Source organism: Olea europaea, chromosome 3 (assembly GCF_002742605.1).
Source record: "Olea europaea var. sylvestris chromosome 3, O_europaea_v1, whole genome shotgun sequence".
In the NCBI taxonomy this organism is placed as follows: domain Eukaryota; kingdom Viridiplantae; phylum Streptophyta; class Magnoliopsida; order Lamiales; family Oleaceae; genus Olea; species Olea europaea.
In genome coordinates this window covers 9451527-9477569 of record NC_036239.1, presented here as the reverse complement: position 1 = coordinate 9477569, position 26043 = coordinate 9451527, and the positions used below count along the sequence as shown (strand labels likewise).

General features: G+C 34.0%; 1 protein-coding gene across 1 annotated transcript; it reads left to right on the top strand.

Moving 5' to 3' along the window:
• On the top strand, nt 1–26043 carry LOC111385448 (non-specific phospholipase C4-like). The gene is made up of 4 exons (XM_023009839.1): nt 1–723; nt 24530–24939; nt 25117–25287; nt 25519–26043. Exons 1-4 carry the CDS (start codon nt 98–100, stop codon nt 25818–25820), a joined length of 1509 nt encoding a protein of 502 aa, XP_022865607.1. The 5' UTR covers nt 1–97; the 3' UTR covers nt 25821–26043.

Sequence of the window (26043 nt, the reverse complement as noted above, 5' to 3'; positions counted from 1 at the left end):
AACAAACTTATAAGAAAGGATTTTAACCAACACACAAAAAAAAATTGACAATCACATTTCATCACATCAAAGGAAAGGAAAGCAAACCAAATCAAGAATGGCTTCACAAACTTCAAATCCAAGCCCCATCAAGACAATAGTTGTATTAGTTCAAGAAAATCGTTCCTTTGATCACATGTTAGGTTGGATGAAAACTCTAAACCCTGAAATCAATGGTGTAACAGGAGCTGAATCCAATCCTCTATCCACTTCGGACCCAAGCGCGAACCGGGTTTTCTTCGGTGACCGGTCTCTCTACGTGGATCTTGACCCTGGCCATTCCATTCAAGCCATTTATGAACAAATATTTGGTGTTCCATGGAGCCAAGACTTGGCTTCCAAGAAACTCCAGCCTACCATGGAAGGATTTGCACAGAATGCTGAAGGAATTCAAGAGGGCATGTCGGATACCGTCATGAACGGTTTCAAGCCGGAGGCCGTCCCCGTTTACAAGGAGCTCGTGTCGGAATTCGCAGTGTGCAACCGGTGGTTCGCAGCCATGCCAGCGTCCACGCAGCCTAATAGGCTCTTTGTGCATTCAGCGACTTCTCATGGTGCCACTAGTAATGACACAAAGCATTTAATTGCAGGGTATCCTCAGAAAACTATATTTGAATCCTTGGATGAGGCTGGATTTGACTTTGGAATATACTACCAATACCCTCCAGCAACACTGTTCTACAGGTAATCAAAATTTTCACTTACATTATCATTTTTTTGAATTATATATAAATTGATTCATAATTTTTATGGGGTTCATAAAAGATGTCAAAATTTCACAAATTTTAAAAACAAGAGTATTTTCCTTAATTTTCCCTACTTTTGCATAGCTAATTCCAAATTTCCCAAGTCAGAAAATTATTTGATCTGTTACGTTGATACCTAGTGGCGAATCCAGGACTTCGACTCAGCTAACGCGGTCATTGATCGTTGGCCATTGTCTGTCAATAGTTAACGGTCATATGGCGAGATCGTTTATTAATATTAAATTAAATAATATTAAAAATTCTTCGATCTATATATAAATATACTAAAACGTAAAAATCGTATATTTATATCATATTATATTTCCATACAATTCGAAATAATATAAATTACATGATACATAAGACTTCTTTGTGTTATCAATGCTGAACAAATCGTTTGCTTGACTAAAAGTAGTTGAGAGATTAGATACACCATTACAAGAATTAGATTAAAATTCCGTTGAAAAAATCATTCTATGATTAGTATGAGAATTGAACGTTAATCAAAGATTAAACGTAATTAAAATTCATTTTAAAATATAATTAAAGTTTCAATTTTCAATTCTCAACACCAATTCATCACAAATTATAAATTCTCCTATTTCTCATTTTTCAATTTTCATGAATCACATATTCACATTTCACGATACTCAAATTAATTTTTTATATAACAATTCACAGTAGACAAATTCTCAAATAACACATAAATTAAAACTCAATACTCATAAGTCATATCTTATAAATTATTAACGCATAAGATATTTAAAAAGAAAAAAAAAAACCTTTTGTAAAGTCTTAACATGTATTATTCTGTTAAATTTAGGTTCAAAATTCAACCATTACCATAATGGTTAAGCTTCCAAACATCCTAACTCTAGAAGTTATAGGTTTGAATCCTTTCCTTAGGGAATTAATTTTGGTAAATATTGCAGAAATAAAAATTTTACACAATGAAATGGAGGGGAAGGAATCGAACCCAAGACTCACAATATATAAAAGGAAGCACTAACCAACTAAGCAGAGGAGAGGTACTACCAATTATATAACCTAAAATTTTTATCTATTACCAACAAAAGAAAGTTCTCCCCGACGAATCTAGCTATGGCGGCCACCCTAGCTGGCCACCTATTAAATCCGCCACTATTGATGCCATGAAGTGGGCGATTACATTGCTTTCTTAACAATTAAATCAATGTGTCAACAAAATATTACATAAATGTACCTCGAGACTCACGAAATACTAGGGAAAAAATGAGACTTCTGTTGGAAAAATGAGTAAATGGCTTAATTTTGGCACAATTTTCAATGGGACCCATTGGTCCAATTTGGAAGATCAAAGTTGATCCGTGATCTCCTCCATGAGAGTATCAAAACCATATATTAACTTGTAAAAAATGAAGTTAGAGTGAATGAGAAATTGGAGCTCAAAGTTGACCATTGGAAGATGATTTATGTGGGAAAATAGGATTTGTCCGGCATACGAAAATGAAGAAAGCACAAACCACTTTATATATGTCTATACTTTGGAAGGATGTAATCATGTATAGCATAGAGGCTCTTTCCACGTTCGCGCGCGCAGGAGCTGCAAATCACATACCGAAATAGCTTCCGGACCTTGAACTTGTGTGGGGGCGCGACTTGCGTACACGAATGTCGGATTGAACGGAGTCCACGTTTTGCAATTTTTTTGCTTTGTCCAACTAACTTTTGAGTGTCTAAAACTGCTAAAACTTCAGTAGAAATTGAAGTGACTCCATTTTTTATTGTCATAAAATTAATGACAGATTTATCTTATATTAAGTCTCAATTTTCAGCAATTTCACACGCACTAGAAAATACACGAAAATATACAGCCTGCATATTATTGTTCTCTGCGTCCGTATGCATACATAATCTCGAGTTCTTTCAGCGTTGTCTTGGTGGTGATATTGTTCAAGTACTAATCATTTCGTCGGAGTAGTATCTGCGGTGCTTAGATCCTACTGGTTTTACCGTTGTATCTTGGGAAATAGTTATATTCTTTTTGTACTTCATATATTATAAAGTTTATTTTATGTTTATATTAAAAATAAAAATATCTAAAAGTTTTACTAACATTCGGTTAGGTAAATGCATATACGATGTTCTGCAATTTCGATATTTGTAAGTGAAAAAAATCGGTATATGAAAATACAGTATCTAAATGGGTAAAAACAATATGTGCAAATACGGTCAAATGCACGGTAAGGTGCAACTACGGTAAGCTTCCTGTAAATACGATAATGTGCAAATATGGTAAGCTGCTTACAAATATGGTAGGTTGCAAATACGGTAAACTGTATATACAGTAAGTTGTTTGCAAATACGATAAGTTACAAATACAGTATGCTTAAAATCGATATCTAAATTATATAAACGGTATGTGTTAATCCGATTTCATCCACTAGTAACACTAATTTCCAATAAACTTAAAACAGATTCAAAGGAAAATTTTGGTTTCTTATACTCTTAATTTTTATAAACTAATTTTTTTAATTTGACTTTCAGAAATGGCAATCGAATCGACTAACATGGATGTGACCCAAACTGTGCCTACTGAAAATCAGACTGTGGGCTCTACAGTAGCTAAAGGGCCAAACTCTATTGTGGTTCAGACTATGGCAAAATTGCCAAGTCAGGTCATGAGTCAAAATGTGGCTCCAACAAATGGCCATACCATTAATGTTTCGGTTAATCATGGAAAAATATCGAAGAAATTCAATGACTTGAATTTCAAAAGGTGGTAATAGAAAATGCTATTTTACCTGACCACTTTGAATTTTACGAGATTTTTGACTGAGATTGATTCAAAACTCAATGAAGGAGAGTGAGATGTTCAAGCAGTCAGTGCACTTGATGCTTGGAAGCATTCATATTTTTTGAACAGTTTAACAGACATGCTATACAATGTGTATAGTAGTATGAAAACTGCTAAAGAGTTGTGGGAGTCTTTGAACCGAAAATATAAAACTGAGGATGTCGGGGCTAAAAAGTTTATTGTCGCAGACTCTTAGACTATAAAATGGAGGACTCCAAAATAGTTATCAGTCAAGTGCAAGGGCTTCAAGTAATTCTTCACGAAATTTATGCCGAATGGATGATTTTGAGTGAAATTTTTCAAGTGTCTGTAAGTATTGAAAAATTGCCCATCGCGTGGAAAGATTTCAAGAATTATTTAAAGCACAAATGAAAGGAAATGAACTTTGAAGAACTAATTGTTAGACTTTGAATTGAAGTAGACAACAAGAATTCTAAAAAGAAGTGGTTCAATCCTGGTGTGGCTAAAGCCAATGTTGTGGAGCTTGGTCAAAGTAGTAAGACCCAGAAAAACAAGTCTGAGTCATCCGGTGGCAAAAAGACTAAGCAAGGATTGAAAGGTGAAATTTTCTAAGAAGAGATTTCAATAAAAAAGCTTCAATAGTGACAAAGTAGGCCATAAGTCTTTGGAGTGCAAATTGCCAAAGAAGAAGAAAGAAGCAAATGTGGTTGACTAAATGGCACAAGATGTGTCGGAGCTAAATCTTTTAGCCGTCATTTCTAAAGTAAACATGGTGGGTTCAAACCCTAAAGAGTAGTGGATTGACATCAGTGCTACGAGTCATGTGTGCTCTAATAAGGAGCTGTTTGCTGCAATCGAAGCAATTGAAAATGTAGAGAAGTTATTTATGAAAAATTCAGCAACTTCTAAAATCAAAGGTCAAGGAAAGGTGGTTTTGAAGATGACTTCAAGAAAGGAGCTAACTCTCAACAACGTGCTATCTGTGTCGAAAATTCGCAAGAACCTAGTGTCCGGATCACTTTTGAATAAGCTTGATTTTCACATTGTATTTAAGTCAGACAAATTTATTTTGTCGAAAAGTAAAATATTTGTCGAAAAAGGTTATGTTTTCGATGATATGTTTAAGCTGAATGTAATAGTTATTAAACTGAAAATGAGTAAAGCAAACTTTCTGTTTCTTTGTTTGAGTCTTGTTCGCGAAATTATTTGTTCCAATTTAAAATCCATCGCAAGTGTACTGTTCGTTAACAAGTAGTAAAATGGACTATGAGTCCAAGTATCGATCCCACAAGGATTAAATTAATTCAATTTAAGCTATTATGACCTTAACCGAAACACGAAAATCAAATTGACGTTTTGCACTTTAACTGAAAAGATGTAAACTTTGATGCAAGTATGAATGAAAAATTATACTAAATGCAAAATAACTTGGTTGCAATTTAACTCGAGTTTATGGAATTAATGAATATACTAACGCACTAGAATCACGAATTCCCAAGCAATACCCGTTCAATTTTCAATTATGCACATTTGACATACGGTTCCACAAAATATGAATCAATATTCCTATTTTAATTTAGCAATCTCTCTCGAGCAATGCCAAACATATCCCAATATATGATTTGTCTATATTTCTATGACGAATACTAATATACCGAAGTGCATTGTAAAGTCATGAATATCCAATGATTCATACAAGGCATAGAGGTATATTTCTATCCCCTATCGGACCCTATGATGATTTATACTATGTCAAACCTATTTTTCTTCTTTCGAATGCATAAAATAGGCCACCACAATCATATAATTACATGCACAATAATCATATGAAAATAAAAGCGTAATAAATCAATCAAATCTGAAAATTGCGTTTAAATACGTCAAAAATCCAAATCAACAATCAAACGTAGTATTACAAGATTCATCGATCTCCTAGCAATAATAAATCTAGTCTAACATGCTAAAAAGAAGAAAACATAAAAATATTTGAAGAAACGTCATCACTCGAATCAATCTTCAATTGAATCTTCACTTGGCACGATGTTATCTTCTAGTTCTCTCCTTGTTTCTCCTTCAAAATCTCCCAAAAACTTGTAAAAACGGCGTTCCTTACTTTTTGCTCGAGATTTTGTTTATATAGGACCCTAAAAATATTGTTTCCATAAGAGTTTCGGCGAAAAAAGGAAACTGTATTTTTGCCCTAATAACTTTATGCGGTCGCATAGAGTAAATTTTTTTTGCCTTTTTGTCTTCAGCATGCCTTTATGCGACTGCATAGTGCTACCAACTGCATTTTGGTCCTCCCACTTGACTCCTTCACTTTTTGGCATCTTCTCTTCATTCTTTTCATTCCATCATCCCAAAATATCGTCAATTGGTAATTGGCTTAATCAATTTCTTGATTTATTCATCGGGTCAACTTTTGGTTAATTGCACATTGGTCTCTGAACTTTCACTTTGCGTCATTTTAGTCCTTTTTCGCGTTTTTCTCTTGAATTTCACCATGTTCATCATTGTTCCCTACAATTCACAAATGTAATGAGATTAAGTCACAATTCAATCATTTTGCTCGTTATTCAGTCATATTTGTGACCTAAATAAGTGTGCAAAAATACACTTATCAAGTCTTCCGATTTGTGGCATGGTAGACTAGGATATGTTAACTATAATACTTTATGAAGACTAGTCAACTTGAATTGCATACCTGAGTTCCATATTAATTCCAAACATAGGTGTGAAACTTGTGTTGAGATAAAATTGACATGATCATCATTTAAATCAATTGAATGGAACACAAAACCACTCGATTTAATTCACAGTGACGTATGTGACTTAAAACTTGTACAAATAAGAGATGACAACAAGTATTTTATTACTTTTGTCGACGATAGCACCAAATGTTGTTATGTGTATTTGCTAAAAAGTAAAGATTAAGCCATAGATAAATTTATTCTCTATAAGAATAATGTTGAAACTCAACTTAATAAAAAAATTAAGGTGTTAAGAAGCGATCGAGGTGGTGAGAATGAAGCACCATTTGTTAAATTCTTTGCAAAAAATGAAATCATATATGAAACCACCGTATCTTATTCACCGCAACAAAACGGTGATATTGAACGGAAAAATCGTACCTTAAAGAAAATGATGAATGCAATGCTAGTAAGTTTCGGGTTACCTTAAAACATGTGGGGGAAGCTGTGTTATCAACAAATTACCTTTTTAAATAAGGTGCCTCGAAAAAAAATGGAAAAGACCCTTTATGAGTTATGAAAATGAAGAAAGTCTTCCTATAAATACTTACGAATGTGGGGGTATCTTGTTAAAGTGGCCATTCCAACACCAAAGAAGGTAAGGAGATGGCCAAAAACAGTAGATTGCATCTTCATTGACTATGAATACAATAGTAGTGCTTATCGAATTCTAGTGTATGATTATAAAATCCTAGATATACACAAAAAAATGATATTGGAATCAAGAAATACTTCATTCTTTGAATATGTATTTCCATACAAGTTCAAAGAGAAAGCAAGCTCCTCCGAACGAACATATGAGACTATAACTGAAAATAATCATGACGAAGAACTAGAAGAGGAGACTGAGGTTAGATGTAGCAAATGAGAAATGACAGAAAAATCGTATGGTCCTTCTTTTCTGATTTATATGCTAAAAAGTAAACCTTAAAGTTATCAAGAAGTTGAATTTGTCAGAATGACCTCAATGGAAGGATGCTATTAAAAGTGAAACAAATCTCATACTAAATCATACATAGGAGCTAGTGGATCTTCCTCTAGAAAGCAAACCACTAGGTTACAAATGGATTTTCAAAAGGAAAATAAAAGTAGATGGAACTATCAAAAAGTACAAGACCAGATTAGTAATAAAAGGTTACAAACAAAGGAAAGACATTGATTACTTTGATATGTATTCTCCAGTGACGAGAATAACATCTATTAGGGTGATACTTGCGACTGCCGCTCTGCGAAATCTTGAAGGATATCAAATGGATGTTAAAACTGTCTTTTTAAATGGAGATTTAGGAGAAGAAATCTATATGGAACAACCCGAAGGGTTTTTGTCATAGGGTAGGAAAAGAAAGTTTGTAAATTGGTAAAGTCACTATATGGATTGAAACAAGCACCCAAACAATAGCATGAAAAATTTGATAATGTCATGATGAAGAGTGGATGTAAAATCAATGAATATGACAAATGTGTTTATGTCAAAGACACTAAAGATGGTTATATTATTTTGTGTATTTACGTTGATGACATGCTTATTATTGGTAATGACAATAAGATGGTTGAATCCACTAAAAATATGTTAAATTCAAGGTTTGACATGAAAGTTACGAGTTTAGCTGATGTTATACTTGGGGTCAAAATCTCAAGAACATCAGATGGACTTGTTTTAAGTCAGTCACATTATGCAGACAAAATTTTAGAAAAGTTCAATAATGATGATACTGGCTTGGCTAGAACACTGATAGATACAAGTTAACATCTATCTAAAAACAAAGGTGAAAGTATCTTTTAAGTAGAATACTCAAGAGTTATTAGAAGACTAATGTACTTGATAAGTTGTACAAGACCAGATATAGTCTACATAGTCAATAAACTGAGTAGATACACGAGTAATCCATGAGCTAATCACTAAAAAAGAATAGTAAGAGTACTAAGTTACTTAAGATATACTCTTAACTATGGACTACATTATGCCAAATATCCAACGGTCATTAAAAGATACAGTAATGCTAATTGAATATCTGATATAAAAGACTCAAAATCCACCAGTGGATTTGTGTTCACATTAGGAGGTGCTGCCCTATCGTGGAAATCTTCTAAGCAAACAGTTATAGCCAGATCTACGATGGAATATGAGTTTATAGCTCTAGATAAATATGGTGAAGAAGCGAAATGGTTGCGCAACTTCTTAGAGGATATTCCAAGATGGTCAAAACTTGTGCCAGCAATTTGCATATATTGTGTTAGTCAATCAGCAATAGGAAGGGCACAGAGTAACATGTACAATGGTGAGTCTAGACATATACGTCGTAGACACGATACCATAAGACAACTACTCTCAACTAGAGTTATCACTATTGACTATGTAAGATCAAAAGATAACATTGCAGATCCGCTAACTAAAGGATTAAATAGAGAGTTAGTTGGGAAATTATCGAAAGGAATGTGACTTAAGCCCTTGAATGGATGTCATTATAAAGGAAACCCAACCTAATTAACTGAAGATTCCAAGATCTAGGTTCAAAGGGACAACCTAATTGTAAAGATTTAATAAAATCACTGTGGGGATGTTACCTCTTGCCCATTCCTATGATGTAACAATGATGCTAGTAAGGATGGAGGATAAGCAATAGATTTTTAATGATTCTTATGCGTAAAAAATTGGACCAAGTAATGCAGATTACTTGTAATAAGAAATTACTTATGTGAGAGAGAAGTGAGGCCGATTCTAAGAGAATTGTGTGGGGCTCAATTCTTAAGAACTTTTATTGAACCAGGCATATGTTCATGGCTAAAACGAACATAACAATGAGAACTGATTGTGTTAGGAAAAATCCTTAGTGGAGTATATCATTGTTTACATAAACGGTGGAACAGTTCAAGGACAACACCTCTACTAGTCAACTAGTAAAGTAAATATGCTTTCACAAGGAAATGTTCAAAGGGTAATACCTATGTTGTTGATTTTATCCCGCAAGTGGACAGATCGTAACAAGTAGTAAAGTGGACATTTTGAGTCCGAATTATCATTCCCACGAGAACTATTTTCTAGCACTTAATTCAATTTTTTCTTTAACTATTATTTGATGGAAACAGATTAAAAGTTGTATGATTTGAATGATTTGAGTTTTAATCTAAATTCTAGAAAATAAATGAATGCTCACACAATTTTTTTGTAAAATCAAATAATTAAAGGACGTTATGGCAGAATAATTTCACCCATTGATCACCTTTACATCTCAAATTAAGACTCAATTCTAATATAATGTTTGGTCAAATTCTCCTATTGTATTCAATTTATCCCTCTCGAGTTCTCATTGAGCCTATTCAACTAATGAAATTCCATATCTCTATGCAAATTTAACTTAGCTAAATGATTTCTTTGTCCTAGGAATTCAATTATGACTGCAATAAATGGCATAGGTATCTCTACTCGTTATACCAATATAATGGCTTTTACTACATGGTCTAAATCCTAAACTCATATATCTATTCGTAAAGAATTTACAAAAGTCATCAAATTATTGATCAGATAATTTAATTCAATCAATTCATAGCAAAAATCAACAAATGGAATAATTAAAAACCAAGAATCTTAATAAGAAAATATAAAATATCTCAAATGGGTTACATTATTCACCCTAACAATGGATTTAGCTATGTATAATAAAAGAAGAGCAATAACAAATTATCTTTGAATACATCACCAAATTTTGAATAAGAGTATGTAGAAGGAAAAGCGGATCTTGCACCAAGAGTTCCTCCTTCCAATTTATGCTTCATACGATGAATTTGGCATTGTCTTCTCCCTTTGAATCTCTCCCTCTTTATCTCGAAAAGCGTTTTTGCCTCTAGAATATGTGGAATCCCTTAAAGTGTGAGAATTTTAGTATTTATAGGTCCCTTGCAGTGTGTGAAGAATAGAGTTTTCATATGGACTCCAAAATGAGCCGAAATTGCCCTTAGGTTACGGATTGGGGACGCCGCGGTGCCTGGAATGCGGCACCACAGCACCACATAAAAAAAAGGTGGTGGCACTACAGCGTCATAGGATGGCGCTGCGGCGCCACCTCTCTGAATCTCCCGGCGCCGTGGCGCCACTTTTCGAACAAATAGCACACACCTGTTCTAGTATTTTTAGTATAACTTTCTCTCTCAATGTCCAATTGAGGAAATTCAAGATGAGTTGGAAAGATAACTCAAAAGAATACAACATTGATTCAGAAATTATTCTCCAATTCGATTGTTTCCCATGTCAAAAACGGTTCTCAATATGAGATTAAATTCAGAGCATAACTTTTCGGTTGGAAATTGATTTTTGATCATGTTTTGCCTAAATTTGATCTCTTTGACCTCTTTCTTCATCCAATTGACTCCGAGCACTCTTAAATCTTCATCATGAGGTCCAACACAACTTTGGATTATTTGCACTTTAGTCCCTGAACTTTGGATCTTTTATAACTTAGCTCTTTTCTCCAATTTTGTCCACTTTTGCTTCTTCCTTCAATTCCTTGTACCGTCATTGAATTTTACATATTCAACACAAAATATAATAATGTAGATCATAATTCATTTGAGAAGCAACTAAATATCATTATTTTAACGCTTTGAATAAGTGCATAAATTATACTTAACAAATACCCCCAAATTCAAATATTTGTTTGTCCTCAAACAAAATCATCATCTAAATAACTACCAATTCACAATCATGCATGGGATAATTAGTTAGACAATCAAGCTTTTAACCTTAGGATTCGAGATTTTGATATTTATTCTACAACATGCTTCAGAGTCATAATACCAGATCGATATCTACTTTTTCAATGCAAAATCGACATGTGTGTGTGTGAGAAATTAAGAAATCAACCATGACTGCACAAGTTGTTTCAATTCTCGACCCTTAATGGTCACATATGTCCTTTCATCACTCGTATGATTCACACACCCCAAACTTGTTCTTTTTTCACTCATTCTCAGTGTGTAATCTAAGGTTGAATATTTCATTACTATCCCTACCCACTCGAGTTTAAATGGACGTTATTAGTTGCAAGTCAACACTTCAGTGAACAGAAATTCTCCAATTATTTAATTGCTTTGACCGCCATAACTCAACTAGCTAATTATCTTGTATCAAAAGTTAAATTCTCTCAAATAAGTGTTAGGGTTTAATCAAGGTATTTAGTGCTTTTACTCTTTTCATGCACTTGCTTTTTCTGTTTTTTACTTTTTTTTTTTGGATTCTCTCCATTAAGCTTTCTAGATGACCCCTGTAACAGGCTTTAGGTCGATGACTCCCAAATCAGATGATTTTAGGGCACCAGGTTTTAAACACACTCACAAACTTACTAACTCGAGTAAAAAAGGCTTCGAAGAGAACCAAGTTTTGTTTCAAGTGCAGCTTCATCTTTTATTGCCTTCTAAATGACTCTTGTAGCGAACTTTAAACCAATGACTCCCAAGTCAGACGACTTTAGGGCACTAGGTTTTATGATACCCTTGCAGGCTTAATTACTTGAGTCATGAAGACTTCAAAGGGAAGTTTTAGATTTCAAATGTATATGCCTTGATTAGTGTAATGCCCATTTTACACACTTATTCAAACAAACTGACCTCCAACTTAAGACTATCACCTCATTTTATCATGTTAGTCTAAGACAATCCACACGTAAATTTTCACACATAGAATCCACATTCATATCCGCATCTTCCTACAACTGTAAAATCATCCACAAACTGTGCTAAATTTGTTCTAACGATAGATAATTTATTATCGTTTAGGTCAAGCATCTATGTCCAATTAAATCAACCTATCTAACAAATGAATCAACTCGTTTCATTACAGTATCATACTCAATTCTAGTGCATGTATAATATCAAGTTTTACAAGGTTAAGCTTCAATTAATCTAGCATGCATCCTATCTACAGTTTATAAATCAACACCAAATCTCAAAGTAAAATGTAATTGTAAGCCGAAATGTCTAACTCACTCAAAAAATTTTAGGCGGGCAATTAGGCAATTAATAATACACCCCCAAACTTAAACTAAACATTGTCCTCAATGTGAAATTTAAAGAAAAATGAGGAGGCTTCCTTGAAATGTTCGTATTGCCTATGATGTTGAGGTGCCTTGGTGTTGCATTTGATCGACTCTTCTTCCACATTCTCCCGCAAACTTGAGATTTATTCCATTTTCTCCATGTATATGTTGGTTTGAGTGTTTCACGACGTCATATTCCTGAAAAATTAAATTTGGAAAAATTAAACTCATTGAACAAGAGTTACTTAGCTCAAACATCTAATAACCAATTTAATTACTTAAAGACCTATGGGTAAAAGGGATATGGGTGATGATTCCTGAATAAGCTATAAAATTAAATTATTCTAGAACTTTGAAAACAAAATAAATAAAATAAAATAAAATAAAAGCTTGGGTTGCCTCCCAAGAACAGCTTCTTTTAAGTTATTAGCTTGACTTGTGCCGCTGATTTATCATGGTGGCTCAAACCAAGTTATTCCATCATTACACTTTGTGCAATTTTCATTTATGCAGCACTTTTTTGCTCTCCAAATTTTGATTTGTCCATTCTTATCTCTACCAAGAAGTTTCCCAAAATTTGGTTTTTTGTTCTAACAACTTCGTTGATCAGGCGGCTCTCTTCATCAATTCTACAGCAATCTGTTGTATTGGGAGGTTTCTTATATTGAGTGTAACTATTGAATATCTCATGCTTGTCCTCTACCCTCAAGATTAGTTTTCCTTTCTCCATGTCAATAAGAGTTCGTCCTGTTGCTAAGAATGGCCAACCTAATATAATTGGAATGTCTCGATCTTCTAGTATAGGAGTACATCCTCAACTTTGCCAGTAGTCTTGCGATTGTTCTATCAGTTAGTTGTAGCGTTATTGATGTTGAGTTGACTTCAACTAGTCCCAATTTCCTGTAAGTAGAATACGACATTAGATTGATACTAGCACCGGTATCACACAATGCATTAATTGAACAGGAATTTCCAATTGAAATTGATAAAGTAAAACTCTCTGGATCCTTCAATTTATGAGGCAATTTCCTCTAGACTCTTGCACTACTTTCCTCAGTTAGTCCCACAATTTCAAACGTTGGAAGCTTTTTTGCTTTGTCAACATCTCTTTCAAAAACTCATGTAGCTTGAAATTTGTAGTATCGCATCAATAAACGGAACATTGATTTGGAGCTTCTTGAGAACATCAAGGAATTTTTCATAATTTGCGTCTTGTTTGTTCTTCTTGAGCTTTTGAGAAAAAGGAATGGGAGGCATGTAAGCTTTGTCTAGACTTGTTGTTTTGGCGGCTAACGTTTCTGTACTTTTTCCATTTTTAGTTGGGCTTGGAGCAAAATTTTCTACCCTTGTAGCTTCATCAATCACTTCGTGGTCATCTTTTCTTTTGAGTCTCTCTGTAGTGATCTCTAACAATTCTACCTCGCTCTTTATATTTATGACATGAATATTTTTCCCCATCGACTTCTTTCGAAGTCTTTGGGGAAACAGAAGTAGAGGTACATACGCTTTAACTTTTACGGGGCCCTGAGTAGATCGTTCTCCACTATTTTAATTTCCACCACCTGTTCCTTAGGATTTATCATTGTATTGGCTGGCAAAGTCCCTTATGGACGTTCTGCAAGTTGTTGCACTATCTGACCAATTTGTGTCTCCTGTTTCTTGATGGATGCCTATTGATTTTGAAAGTTTGTGTCAATTTGCTGAACATCTTGTTCTCCTTCTGCACATATTGTTGAAACATCTCCCCCAAACTTAGTCTTCTTTCTCGCTGGAAATTGTTACCATATGAGTTGAAATTACGGGAGCTATTTTGAATAAAATTTACTTGTTCCTCTGAAGAAGTGAACATCATGCAGCTCTCTGAAGCGTGATTTCACCCACAATTCTCACATGTTGAACTCGCCATTATTGCATTTGCTACATATGTTTGCAATTTTATAAGTAACTTTACCTGTTTTGTTAAAGCTGCAATCTGTGCATTGGCAGATGTTGTGCTGTCTAATTCATACATTTCTACTGCCTTTGGTAGTACCACTCTTTCTGATGAGAACGTTAAATGTGTGGTGGCAATTAACTCAAATAGGTCCATGATTTGTTGCATTGATTTCCCTATGATTGATCCACCAACAGAGGCATCAACTTGAGATTTTGACAGTGGTGTTAGTCCGGTGTAGAAGTACTGCACTTGGTTTCCTAGAGAGATTCCATGGTTTGGACATTTTCTCATCAGCTCATTAAATCTATTCTATGCCTTGTGATAGCTTTCTCCTTCTTTCTGTTGAAAATTTTGAGTCTCCGATCTGATTTTAGCTACTCTCATCGGTGGGAAAAATTTATTGCAGAATTTCCTGGTTAGTTCTTCCCATGTAGTAATGCTAGTGTGAGGCTCTGCATCTAACCACTCCAATGTAGCATCTCTCAATATAAATGGAAATAGTTGTAGTTTAGCATCTTCATTGACCCCTGGAGCATGAAAGTTCTGAAAGTTTCTGAGAAATCTAGAGATATGCGTGTTTGGATTCTCATGAGGTAACACGTAGAATTGTAGGGTGTTGCTCATCAAGTTGATCCAATCTGGCTTGATCTGGAAATTATTCACTCCAAAATCTGGATACACAATACTGGAGCACGTGGGTGCTGCTATAGGCATTAAGAACATTGATACTAGCAAATCACCCTCATTTATTTCCCCTCACTCATGCTTCTATTCCGGTGGTGCCATTACTCTTGCGGCCATTTGTCCAATCGACTAAATAGGGATCGGGATCTGTTGATTGTTAGCCATTTGATGATGTTGGTTTTGTTTTTGTTCTTTACGTCTTCGTCTGAAGGTCCGTTCTATCTCCGAATCAAATGGTTCAAGATCTTCGCCTTGAGCAGGGAGCATACAGTGACCACAATTTTCTATAAATAAAAGAAATAAACAAATCAAATAACAGTTAAAAATAAAGTAAATTAAGATTAAAAGTAATAAGCCCTGATAACGGTGCAAAAAACTTGTTGTCGATTTTATCCCGCAAGTGGATGAATCATAATAAGTAATACAGTGGACCTTTTGAGTTCGAATTATCGTTCCCACGAGGACTATTTTCTAACACTTAATTCAATTTTTTTAACTACTATTTGATGGAAATAGATTAGAAGTTGTATGATTTGAATGATTTGAATTTTAATCTAAATTCTAGAAAATAAATGAAAGCTCACACAATTTTTTTGTAAAATCAAATAATTAAGGGACGTTAGGGCATAATAATTTCACCCATTGATCACCTTTACATCTCAAATTAAGACTCAATTCTAATATAATGTTCGGTCAAATTTCCCTATTGTATTCAATTTACCCCTCTCGATTTCTAATTAAGCCTATTCAACTAATTAAATTTCATATCTCTATTTAAATTTAACTTAGTTAAACGATTTCTTTGTCCTAGTAATTCAATTATGACCGCAATAAATGGCATTGGTATCTACTCGTTATACCAATGTAATGAATTTTACTACATGGTCTAAATTCTAAACTTATATCTCTATTCGTAAAGGATTCACAAAATTCATCAAATTACTGATCAGATAATTTAATGCAATCAATTCATAGCAAAAATCAACACATGGAATAATTAAAAACTAAGAATCTTAATAAGAAAATATAAAGGATCTCAAATGGGTTACATATTCACCTAACAATGGATTTAGCTACTCATAATAAAAGAAGAGCAATAACAAATTGTTTTAGAATATATCACCGAATTTTGAATAAGAGTATGTAGAAGAAAAAGTGGATCTTACACCAAGAGTTCCTCCTTCTTCCAATTTATGCTTTACACGATGAATTTGACGTTGTTTTCTCCCTTTGAATCTCTCATCCTTTCTCTCGAGAAATGTTTTTGCCTCTAGAATGTGTGGAACCCCTTAAAGTGTAAGAATTTTAGTATTTATAGGTCTCTTGCAGTTTGTGAAGAATAGGGTTTTCATATGGACTCTAAAATGGGTTGAAATTGTGCTTAGGTTATGGATTGGTGGCGCTGCGGCACCTGGAATGCAGCGCCGGGTAAAAAAAAGGTGGCGGTGCTGCTGTGCCATAGGATGGCGCCGCGGCGCCACTTTTCGATCAAATAGTCCAGTATTTTTAACATAACTTTCTCTCCTGATGTCCAATTGAGATGATTCAAGATGCGTTGAAAAGATAACTCAAAGAATTACAACTTTACTTTAGACATCATTCTTCAATTCGATTGTTTGCTATGTCAAAAATGGGTCTCAATATGAGACTGAATTTAGAGCATAACTTTTCGGTTGGAAATTGATTTTTGATCATGTTTTGCCTAAATTTGATCTCTTTGACATTTTTATTCGTCCAATTGACTTCGAACATTCTTAAATCTTCATCATGAGGTCCAACACAACTTTGGAGTATTTGCACTTTAGTCCCCGAACTTTGGATCTCTTATAACTTATTCCTTTTCTCCAATTTGGTCCACTTTTTCTTCTTCCTTCAATTCCTTGTACCATCATTGAATTTTACCTATTCAACACAAAATATAATAATTTAGACCATAATTCATTCGAGAAGCAACTAAATATAATCGTTTTAACACTTTGAATAAGTATATAAAATACACTTATCAACCTACCTATCCTATGCAGGCTTCAACCATTGAACTTTATGTCCATGTCTTGTGTCTTATGGTCTCGTGTCTCTTCCAATTTTCATTCATTTGGGAGTTGTTGGAAAAGTGAGTAAATGGCTCAAATTTGGCACAATTTTTGATGGGACCCGTTAGTCCAATTTGGAATATCAAAGTTGATCCGCATTCTCCTCCGTGAGAGCATTAAAACCATATATTTACTTCTAAAAAATGAAGCTCGGGTGAATGAGAAATTGGAGCTTAAAGTTGACCAGTGGAAGATGGTCTATGTGGAAAAATAGGATTTGTCCCACATAGGAAAATGAAGAAAGCATGAACCACTTTATGTGGCTATCCTTTGGAAGGGTGTAATCATGTGTAGTATAGATGCTCTCTCCACGTGTGCGCATAGGGGACAAATCATGGACAAAAATAGCTTTCGAACCTTGAACTTGTGTGTGTGCATGACCTGTGTACATGAATGTCGGACCGAACAGAGCAAAAATTGGCCCGTTTGGAGTGGCCACGTTTTGCAATTTTTTTGCTTTCTCCAACCGACTTTTGAGTGTCCGAAACTACTAAAACTCTAGCAGAAACTAAAGTGACTACAATGTTTATTACCATAGAATTAATGGAAAATTTATTATATTCAGTCTCAATTTCCATCAATTTCACACACACACCAAAAAATACACGAAAATATACAGCCTGCATATTATTGTTCTCTGCGTCTGTCTGCATACATAATCTCAAGTTCTGTCAACGTCGTCTTAATGGTGATATTGTTCAGATATTAATCAGCTCGTCGGAGTAGTATATGCGGTGCTCAGATCCTACTGATTTTACCGTTGTATCCTGAAAAACAGACACCCGAATTAAATTTCAAGCACTTACGGTTAGGGTTGAATCTGTTTTAAGGAAGTTGAAAAATTCATTTCTTATTTATTTATTTCCTGCATTTTTATCTTACTTGTTCAATTTGCAGATTCTTATGCAATTATATTCTTTTTGTACTTCATATATTTTAAAGTTTACTTTCTGTTTATATTAAAAATAAAAATCTAGAAAATTTTTACTAACATTCGGTTGGGCAATTGCATATACGATGTTCTGCAATTTCGGTATTTGAAAGTGAAAAAAATCGATATATGAAAATACAGTATCTAAATGAGTAAAGACAATATGTGCAAATACAGACAAATACATAAATGGTAGGCAGTATATATGGTAAGTTTCAAATAAGATAAGGTACAAATATGGTAAGTTGTCTGTAAATACGATAAGTTGCATTTACGATAAGCTGCCTGCAAATACTGTAAGCTGCATATATTGTATATTGCATATACATATGCTTAACACCGGTATCTAAATTACATATACGGTATGTGTTAATCCGATTTCATCCACTAACAACTTCTTGTTATATATTTATACCATATATATAAAATGTGAAAGAAATAATCAAATTAAATGAAGTGCCAAAGTGGTGGGAAATGTGATATTTGTGTGGGATGTCAGGGGTTCAAGTCACTCCCCACGCAAATATTAAAATGTGACATTTCATCCTATTTTATTATTATTATTATTTAATGGGTAAAACTAGCCTTTTCTGACCGTTTGTTTTTGTAACAACCCACTAATAGTCATTAAAACACCCACTACTCAATCATTAAATTCTGCATTACTCTCTGAACATGGTGGAGACTGTTACTTCCATCTTGTCTATATAAACCCATATCTCGTTTTGGGAAAAACACACACAAAAAAGAAAAATAGAAAAATCATCTTGCATCAATCCTCCTTTTTATATTCTGAATTTCTTATACTCGGGTTTTACATATATTCTGGAGTACAATTGAGAGTTCTGAAAAAATCATTCGTGATTGCTGAACAAGTGGTTTACGATCGTTGTATCCTGACAGTGATTGTCCACGGAGGTCACAGCAATTATCGACGAGCAATTTCACTTTAGGACATCGTGTTGTCACGAGACTCGATCGAATGATAAGTTTTATATTTCTGCATTTTATTGTTCTAAACATTATTGCACTAATTATTTTTCCAACAATCTAAAGTGAAATTATCTTTATAATTAGTTGTCATGTCTGCCGTAGATATATCTGTTCCTAAGTACTCTAAAAAGTCTGAGTTGTTTGATGGAAAGAATTTGAAGAGATGGCAAATGAAACTATGATTTTATTTGACAACACTTAAAGTCGTTGATGCTATTGGATCAGATAAACCCGTTTTTGCAATTGCTGATAATCCTACTGATAAGGAAACAGAGGATTTAGCTAATTGGGAATATAAGGATTATGTGCAGGAATTATATTCTGAATTGTTTGACTTTAGATCTATATGATGTTTACTTGTCGTGTAAATCCGCAAAAGAGTTATCGAATTCATTAGAAAAGAAATATGTTACAGAAGATGCTGGAACCAAGAAATTTGTTGTGGGAAAGTTTCTAGATTTTAAAATGAATGATGTTAGAACTATGGTCAGTCAAGTTGAAGAATTGCAGATTATAATTCATGAAATTATTGCTGAAGGATATAAAATCTGTGAGGGCTTTCAAGTGTCAGCTATAATTGAAAAATTGCCACCTTCTTGGAAAGAGTATAAAAATGGTTTGAAGCATAAGAGAAAAGAAATGTCCTTAGAGGATCTAATTATCAGGACAGAATTGAGGAGGACAATAGAATGGCAGAATGTAAAGAAAGGCCAAACTTTAATACCAAGGCTAATCTTATTGAAGGAAGTTCTGGCAGTAAGAAAACTGTTTGAAATTTTACAAGGGGTCAGAATTTTAAAGGCAGAAACAAGGGAAAACAATTTGTAGGAAAGAACAATCGGTCTAAGCCCCAGTTTAAAAATAAAATTGTTGGTGACTATTTTGTTTGTGATAAACTAGGTCACCTTGTAAAGGATTGCAGAAATAGGAAAGGAAAAGTTATGAAGCATCAGGCACATGTGGTAGAGGATGGAAATTTCTCTACTATGGTAACAGAAGTGAATCTAGTAAGCAACATGACAGACTGATGGGTAGATTCTGGAGCTACCAAGCATATTTGCTGCACGAGAGGTGTATTTTCTTCATTCACTCCCACTAGAGATGGAGAATGTTTGTTCATGGGGAATGCTTCCTCCTCCAAAATCGAGGGGAAAGGAACTATGACGCTTAGATTTACTTCTGAAAATATCCTTAATTTGAAGGATGTCCTTTTGTACCTGATATTAGGAAAAATCTAGTGTCTGAATCTATCTTAGTCAAAAAGGGTTTTAAGATTGTATTTGAAAGTTGTCAAGTTGTACTGTCTAAGGGTGGTTCCTTTGTTGGGAATGGATATGCAGATGAGAGTCTGTTTAAACTCAATGTCTCTGTGATTAATAATAAAGCATCTAGCTCTTCCGTTTACCTGTTGGATTCTTATGATTTGTGGCATGCTAGATTTGGACACGTTAATAAAACTTCCATTAAAAAATTAATGACTTTGGGAAACATTCCCAAAATCGATAATTGTCCAAATTCAAAATGTGAAACGTGTGTTGAATCTAAATATGCTAGAAAACCATTTCCTCGTGTTGATAGGACTACTTCGGTTTTAAGTATGACTTAAAAGGATATGTTACTCGTGGTGAAAATAAATATTTCTTAACTTTCATTGATGAATATTATCGATATTATTATATTTATCTACTTAAGAGTAAGGATGAAAGCTATTCAAAATTTATTTCATATAAAACTGAAGTAGAAAATCAATTAGACAAAACTATTAAAATTTTAAGATCTGATAGGGGAGGAGAATATATAGGAGATTTTGATAAATTTTGTGTTGAGAATGGCATTATTCAAGAGACTACTCCACCTTATTCTCCCCAATCTAATGGTGTAGCTGAAAGGAAAAATCGAACCCTTAAGGATATGGTCATATCGATGCTAAGCTCTTCTGGATTACCTTTTAACATGTGGGGGGGAAGTACTTCTTACTGCATATTATATTCTTAACAGAATTCCTAGTAAGAAAAATAATAAGTCTCCTTATGAAATGTGGAAGGACAGAATACCTTTATATAAATATCTTAAAGTGTAGGGGTGTTTAGCTAAAACTTCTATTCTAGCACCTAAGAAAACTAAACTTGGTCTGAAAACCATTGATTGTGTTTTTATAGGCTATGCTTTTCATAATAATGCCTACAAATTTTTAGTCATTGATTCTAAAAATAACTTGATCGAAAAGAACACAATATTTGAAACTAGAGATACTAAATTTTTTGAAAATAGATTTTCGTTTAAAGAAAAGTCTGAAGAACTAAGCAGTTCTTTTAGTATTCCTCCTAGTGTTAAAGATGAGTCATCTGAATTAGAAGTAGCTGAAATTAGGAGAAGCAAAAGACCTAGGACCACTACTTCTTTCGGTCCTGACTTTATAACCTACTTAGTAGAGGATGATCCTAGTACTTTTGGTGAAACTATGTTTTCACCAGATTCTATATTTTGGAAAGAAGCTGTAAATAGTGAATATGATTCAATTATGTCTAATAATACTTGGGAGTTAGTGGACTTACCTCAAGGATGTAAGACAATTGAGTGTAGATGGTTGTTTAAGAAAAAACTTAAACCTGATGGTTAAGTTGATAAGTATAAAGCAAGACTTGTAGCTAAAGACTATAGACAAAAAGAAGAAGTTGACTTCTTTGATACTTATTTACCCGTTACTAGGATTACCTCTATTAGGATGTTAATTGCAATTGCCTCACTGTATGAACTTATTATACATCAAATGGATGTCAAGACTGCATTTTTAAATGGAGACTTAGAAGAAGAGATTTATATGGATCAGCCTGAAGGATTTGTTGTAGAAGGCCTTGAGGATAAAGTATGTAGACTTAAAAAATCCCTTTATGGCCTTAAACAAGCTCCTAAGCAATGGCACAAAAAACTTAAAACAGTTTTGAGATCAAGTGGTTATGTGATAAATGAAACAGATAAATGCATATATAGGAAATTTGAAAACAATTGTGGTGTGATAATTTGCTTATATGTTGATGATATGCTGATTATGGGAACTAGTTTAGATGTGGTTTCTGAACAAGCACTTTGAAATGAAAATTTTGAGTGTTGCTGATGTTATTCTAGGAATCAAAATAGTAAAACATTCTGAAGGAATTATTTTGATCCAATCACATTATGTAGAAAAGGTGGTTAAGAAGTTTAATCAATACAACTGTATTCCTGCTAAAACACATTATGATGCAAGCTGTCATTTGAGAAAACATTCAGGTCCTAGTGTTTCCACTTTAGAGTATGCTAAAGTAATCGGTAGTCTCATGTATCGCATGAACTATACAAGACCTGATATAGCATATGCTGTTGGTAGACTTAGCAGGTATACTAATTATCCTAACAGTGAACATTGGGATGCTCTCATTCGAGTCTTGAGATATTTGAGATACACTCTAGGCTGGGGAATACATTATACCAAATTTCCTGCTATACTTGAGGGATATTATGATGCTAATTGGATTTTCGATACCAATGAAAGTAAATCTACAAGTGGATATGTATTTACATTGGCAGGCGGTGCTGTCTCCTGGAAATCCACTAAGCAAACCTGCATTGTTAGATCTACTATGGAATCTGAGTTCATAACTTTAGATAAGGCAGGTGAGGAGGCTGAATGGTTAAGGAATTTTCTTATGGATGTTCCTTTGTGGTCTAAACCATTTCCAACTATTTCGATACATTGTGACAGTCAAGCAGCTATTTCAAGAGCCCAAAATTCATCCTACAATAGAAAGTCTAGACATATTCGTAGGAGGCACAATACTGTGCGTTAGCTGCTTAAGGATGAGATTATAGCTATTGACTATGTGAAGTCAAGTGATAATATTGCTGACCCATTAACCAAAGGATTGGCTAGAGAGCTAATTCAACAAACATCGAGGGGAATGGGCTAAAGCTTATTATTTATTAGGTCACCTATAACGGAAACCCAACCTTGCAATTGGAGATCCGATGGCCAAGGTTCAATGGGACAACAAAGTTATTGGAGTGGTGTATGGAGGTACTACATTGGATTTATTCCAAACCCCTCCCTATGATGCGTAGTACCAACTGTATTGATTAGAGAATGAGCTAATGCTCTTAATGCTTACTATAACTGATATTCAGTGGGGTGTTTAGATATAGTGCACCCTTGATAGAAGCACCTATTTGAGTGTGGAAGTGGGGCCGCTTCCTATGAGAATTGAGGTGAATTCTCTAGAGCACTCAAAGAAACTAGGAAAGTCCACGGTCGAAATGAACACAACCACGAAAACTCAATGACTATTCTATAAATCATGTGTGTGTTCTATTGTCTCAGTTTGCAACTATAATTATAGATTTCAAGACATAGTTCACTCTACAGTTGGTAAGCTAGATAGAATATACAAAGCCAATGTTTAAGCCGATAGACACCTAAACTTGCATGATTTCTACCATACTCCAGAGTAATATTTTCATTTATCTTATTTTTTTCATGTGAGGGATTGTTATATATTTATACCATAAATATAAAATGTGAAAGAAATAATCAAATTAGATGTAAACTTGTCAATGTTGCCCGATTCAATAAATGAGTATGATGTCGGATGCTATGGGAGAATTGTAGGAGAAGGGAAAAGAGGAGAGGAGAGGAGAAGAGAAAGCGGGTGGAGGGAGGAAGAGGGGAAGATGAAGATAGAAATTGAGAGAGAAAAATCAATGTATTTCATTCATTCAAAGTTGCTTTATTACAATGCAAAATAGCCTTTAGGGTTTGAAATATTCTATCTCAATAAGGAAATATCTAATGAAAGCAACTAAATTAAACCTAATTATATTTCCTAAAATACAACTTAAAATTGGAAGCTAAACATAACAATATTACTTCTAATATTGCATCAGAGTATTTCTATAATCTTACGAATAATGCAATTTGTATTTTGTACTTTATGATTTACAAATTGATTTATAGAGTGATGATGTTGATTATATTGATTGATTTTTTTTCTTTTTTTCCACATCTTCATTCTGTACATCAATCTATAAACCATGATGTAAAAATAACATTACTCTAATTTTACTATCTTCTAAATAAAGAAGTGAATAAATGAAACGAAAGAAATAGACTCGCAAGGGAAAACACAAAGTATGCTTCACTTTCTTTGTTATTTTTCAAAATTTCCATTTAATGCTATAGAGGTAATTGTCATGTTAAGAAGATGTTTCAAGTCCCATTTCATCGAATTTGACAGTCAATAAAAAAAATTCTATAGCCTGACTTTATTTGCATATATGTTAGGTATCATTTGTCAAAATGTCGCTCTTAGTTCATAAATTGACTAACTCAAATGATAGCGATTGATTGTCGCAAAATAATTAGCTTACTCTCATATTGAATGTTAATTCATTTTCAATGAGATGGTCAAAATCCTATTCTACCATTTCTTTTTAAACATGCTTAATATGTCCAAATTTTTAGACCTGAGTTACTGCTGATTGAAATATTATTATTCCAGGAATCTTAGAAAACTGAAGTACATAAAAAACTTCCACCAGTTTGATCTTAGTTTCAAAAGGCATTGTAAGGAGGGAAAGTTACCAAATTATGTGGTAATTGAACAAAGATATTTCGACCTTAAAATACTTCCTGGAAATGATGATCATCCTTCCCATGATGTATTTGAAGGCCAAAAGTTTGTGAAAGAAGTTTATGAAGCATTGAGATCAAGTCCACAGTGGAATGAAATGTTGTTCATAATTATATATGATGAACATGGTGGATTCTTCGACCACGTGCCAACTCCGATGAATGGAGTTCCGAGTCCCGATGGCATAGTCGGTCCGGAGCCTTACAACTTTCAATTTGACCGGTTAGGCGTTAGGGTTCCGACCATCATGATATCTCCTTGGATTGAAAAAGGAACTGGTAAGCCTTTTATTGAAAATATTGCAACCATTTTGTTGTCACTTCGATAGTTCACTTAAAAAGATTCACTTTTGAGAAGTCTGAACTACTCGAAACAACCAAAGCAATTACTTTTTTTGTCGCTAAAAGTGATATTTCTTGAAGTGAATAATTAACAAATTAGCGATGATTATGCAGTGTTACAAGGGCCTTCAGGACCATATCCTACTTCTGAATTTGAGCATTCCTCAATTCCTGCAACTGTTAAAAAAATATTCAATTTGAATGAGTTTCTAACAAAGCGCGATGCATGGGCGGGCACTTTTGAGGGCGTGATTAGCCGAGAGAGCCCAAGAACTGATTGTCCCGGTAATTGTATATCATTTTATATCTTCAAAATAATGCTGCTTGTACATAATAAAGTTATATAATAATTTACATACAGATAATGTGTCAAAAAGAGAAGGGAGAAATTTGTTTTTTATATTTGGTTGAAGAAATTCTGACCCAATTTAAATGTAGCACTACCGATGCCTTCATTCTAAAAAATGTTGATATTAGTCTTTAAATAATATTGACTGGATGTAACGTTGACTGCAGAAACTTTGCCTCAACTGGTGAAACTGCGAGAGGCAGAGGTGGAAGACGAGTCAAAATTGAGTGAGTTCCAAGAGGAGTTGGTGCAAATGGCTGCAGTGTTATGTGGAGACTATCGGAAGGAAATATTTCCCCACAAATTGGTCGAAAACATGACTGTTGCAGGGGCAGTAGATTATGTCAATAATTCGTTCAAGAAATTCTTAGAAGAATGTGAGAAAGCTAAGGAAAATGGGGCAGATGAATCCACCATTTGTATACCAAATGAATCCACTGATCACTCTACATCAAATGAATCGAAATAATTTGTTTCCAAGTTATAGTTTGTGATTGATGGCACCTTCAAATCCATGTAATAATTGGTTATTGGAAAAATCATTGGTTTTAGTTTTCATTTCTGGCAAGAACGTGGTTTCAGTCTGTTAATTATTATCGTATTTGAATCTAGAATAATTGATAGTTAAGTTTGGTGTTTCTAGGTCTTTATTATATTAAAAAAACACGTCATGACATCTGTATTTCTATGTA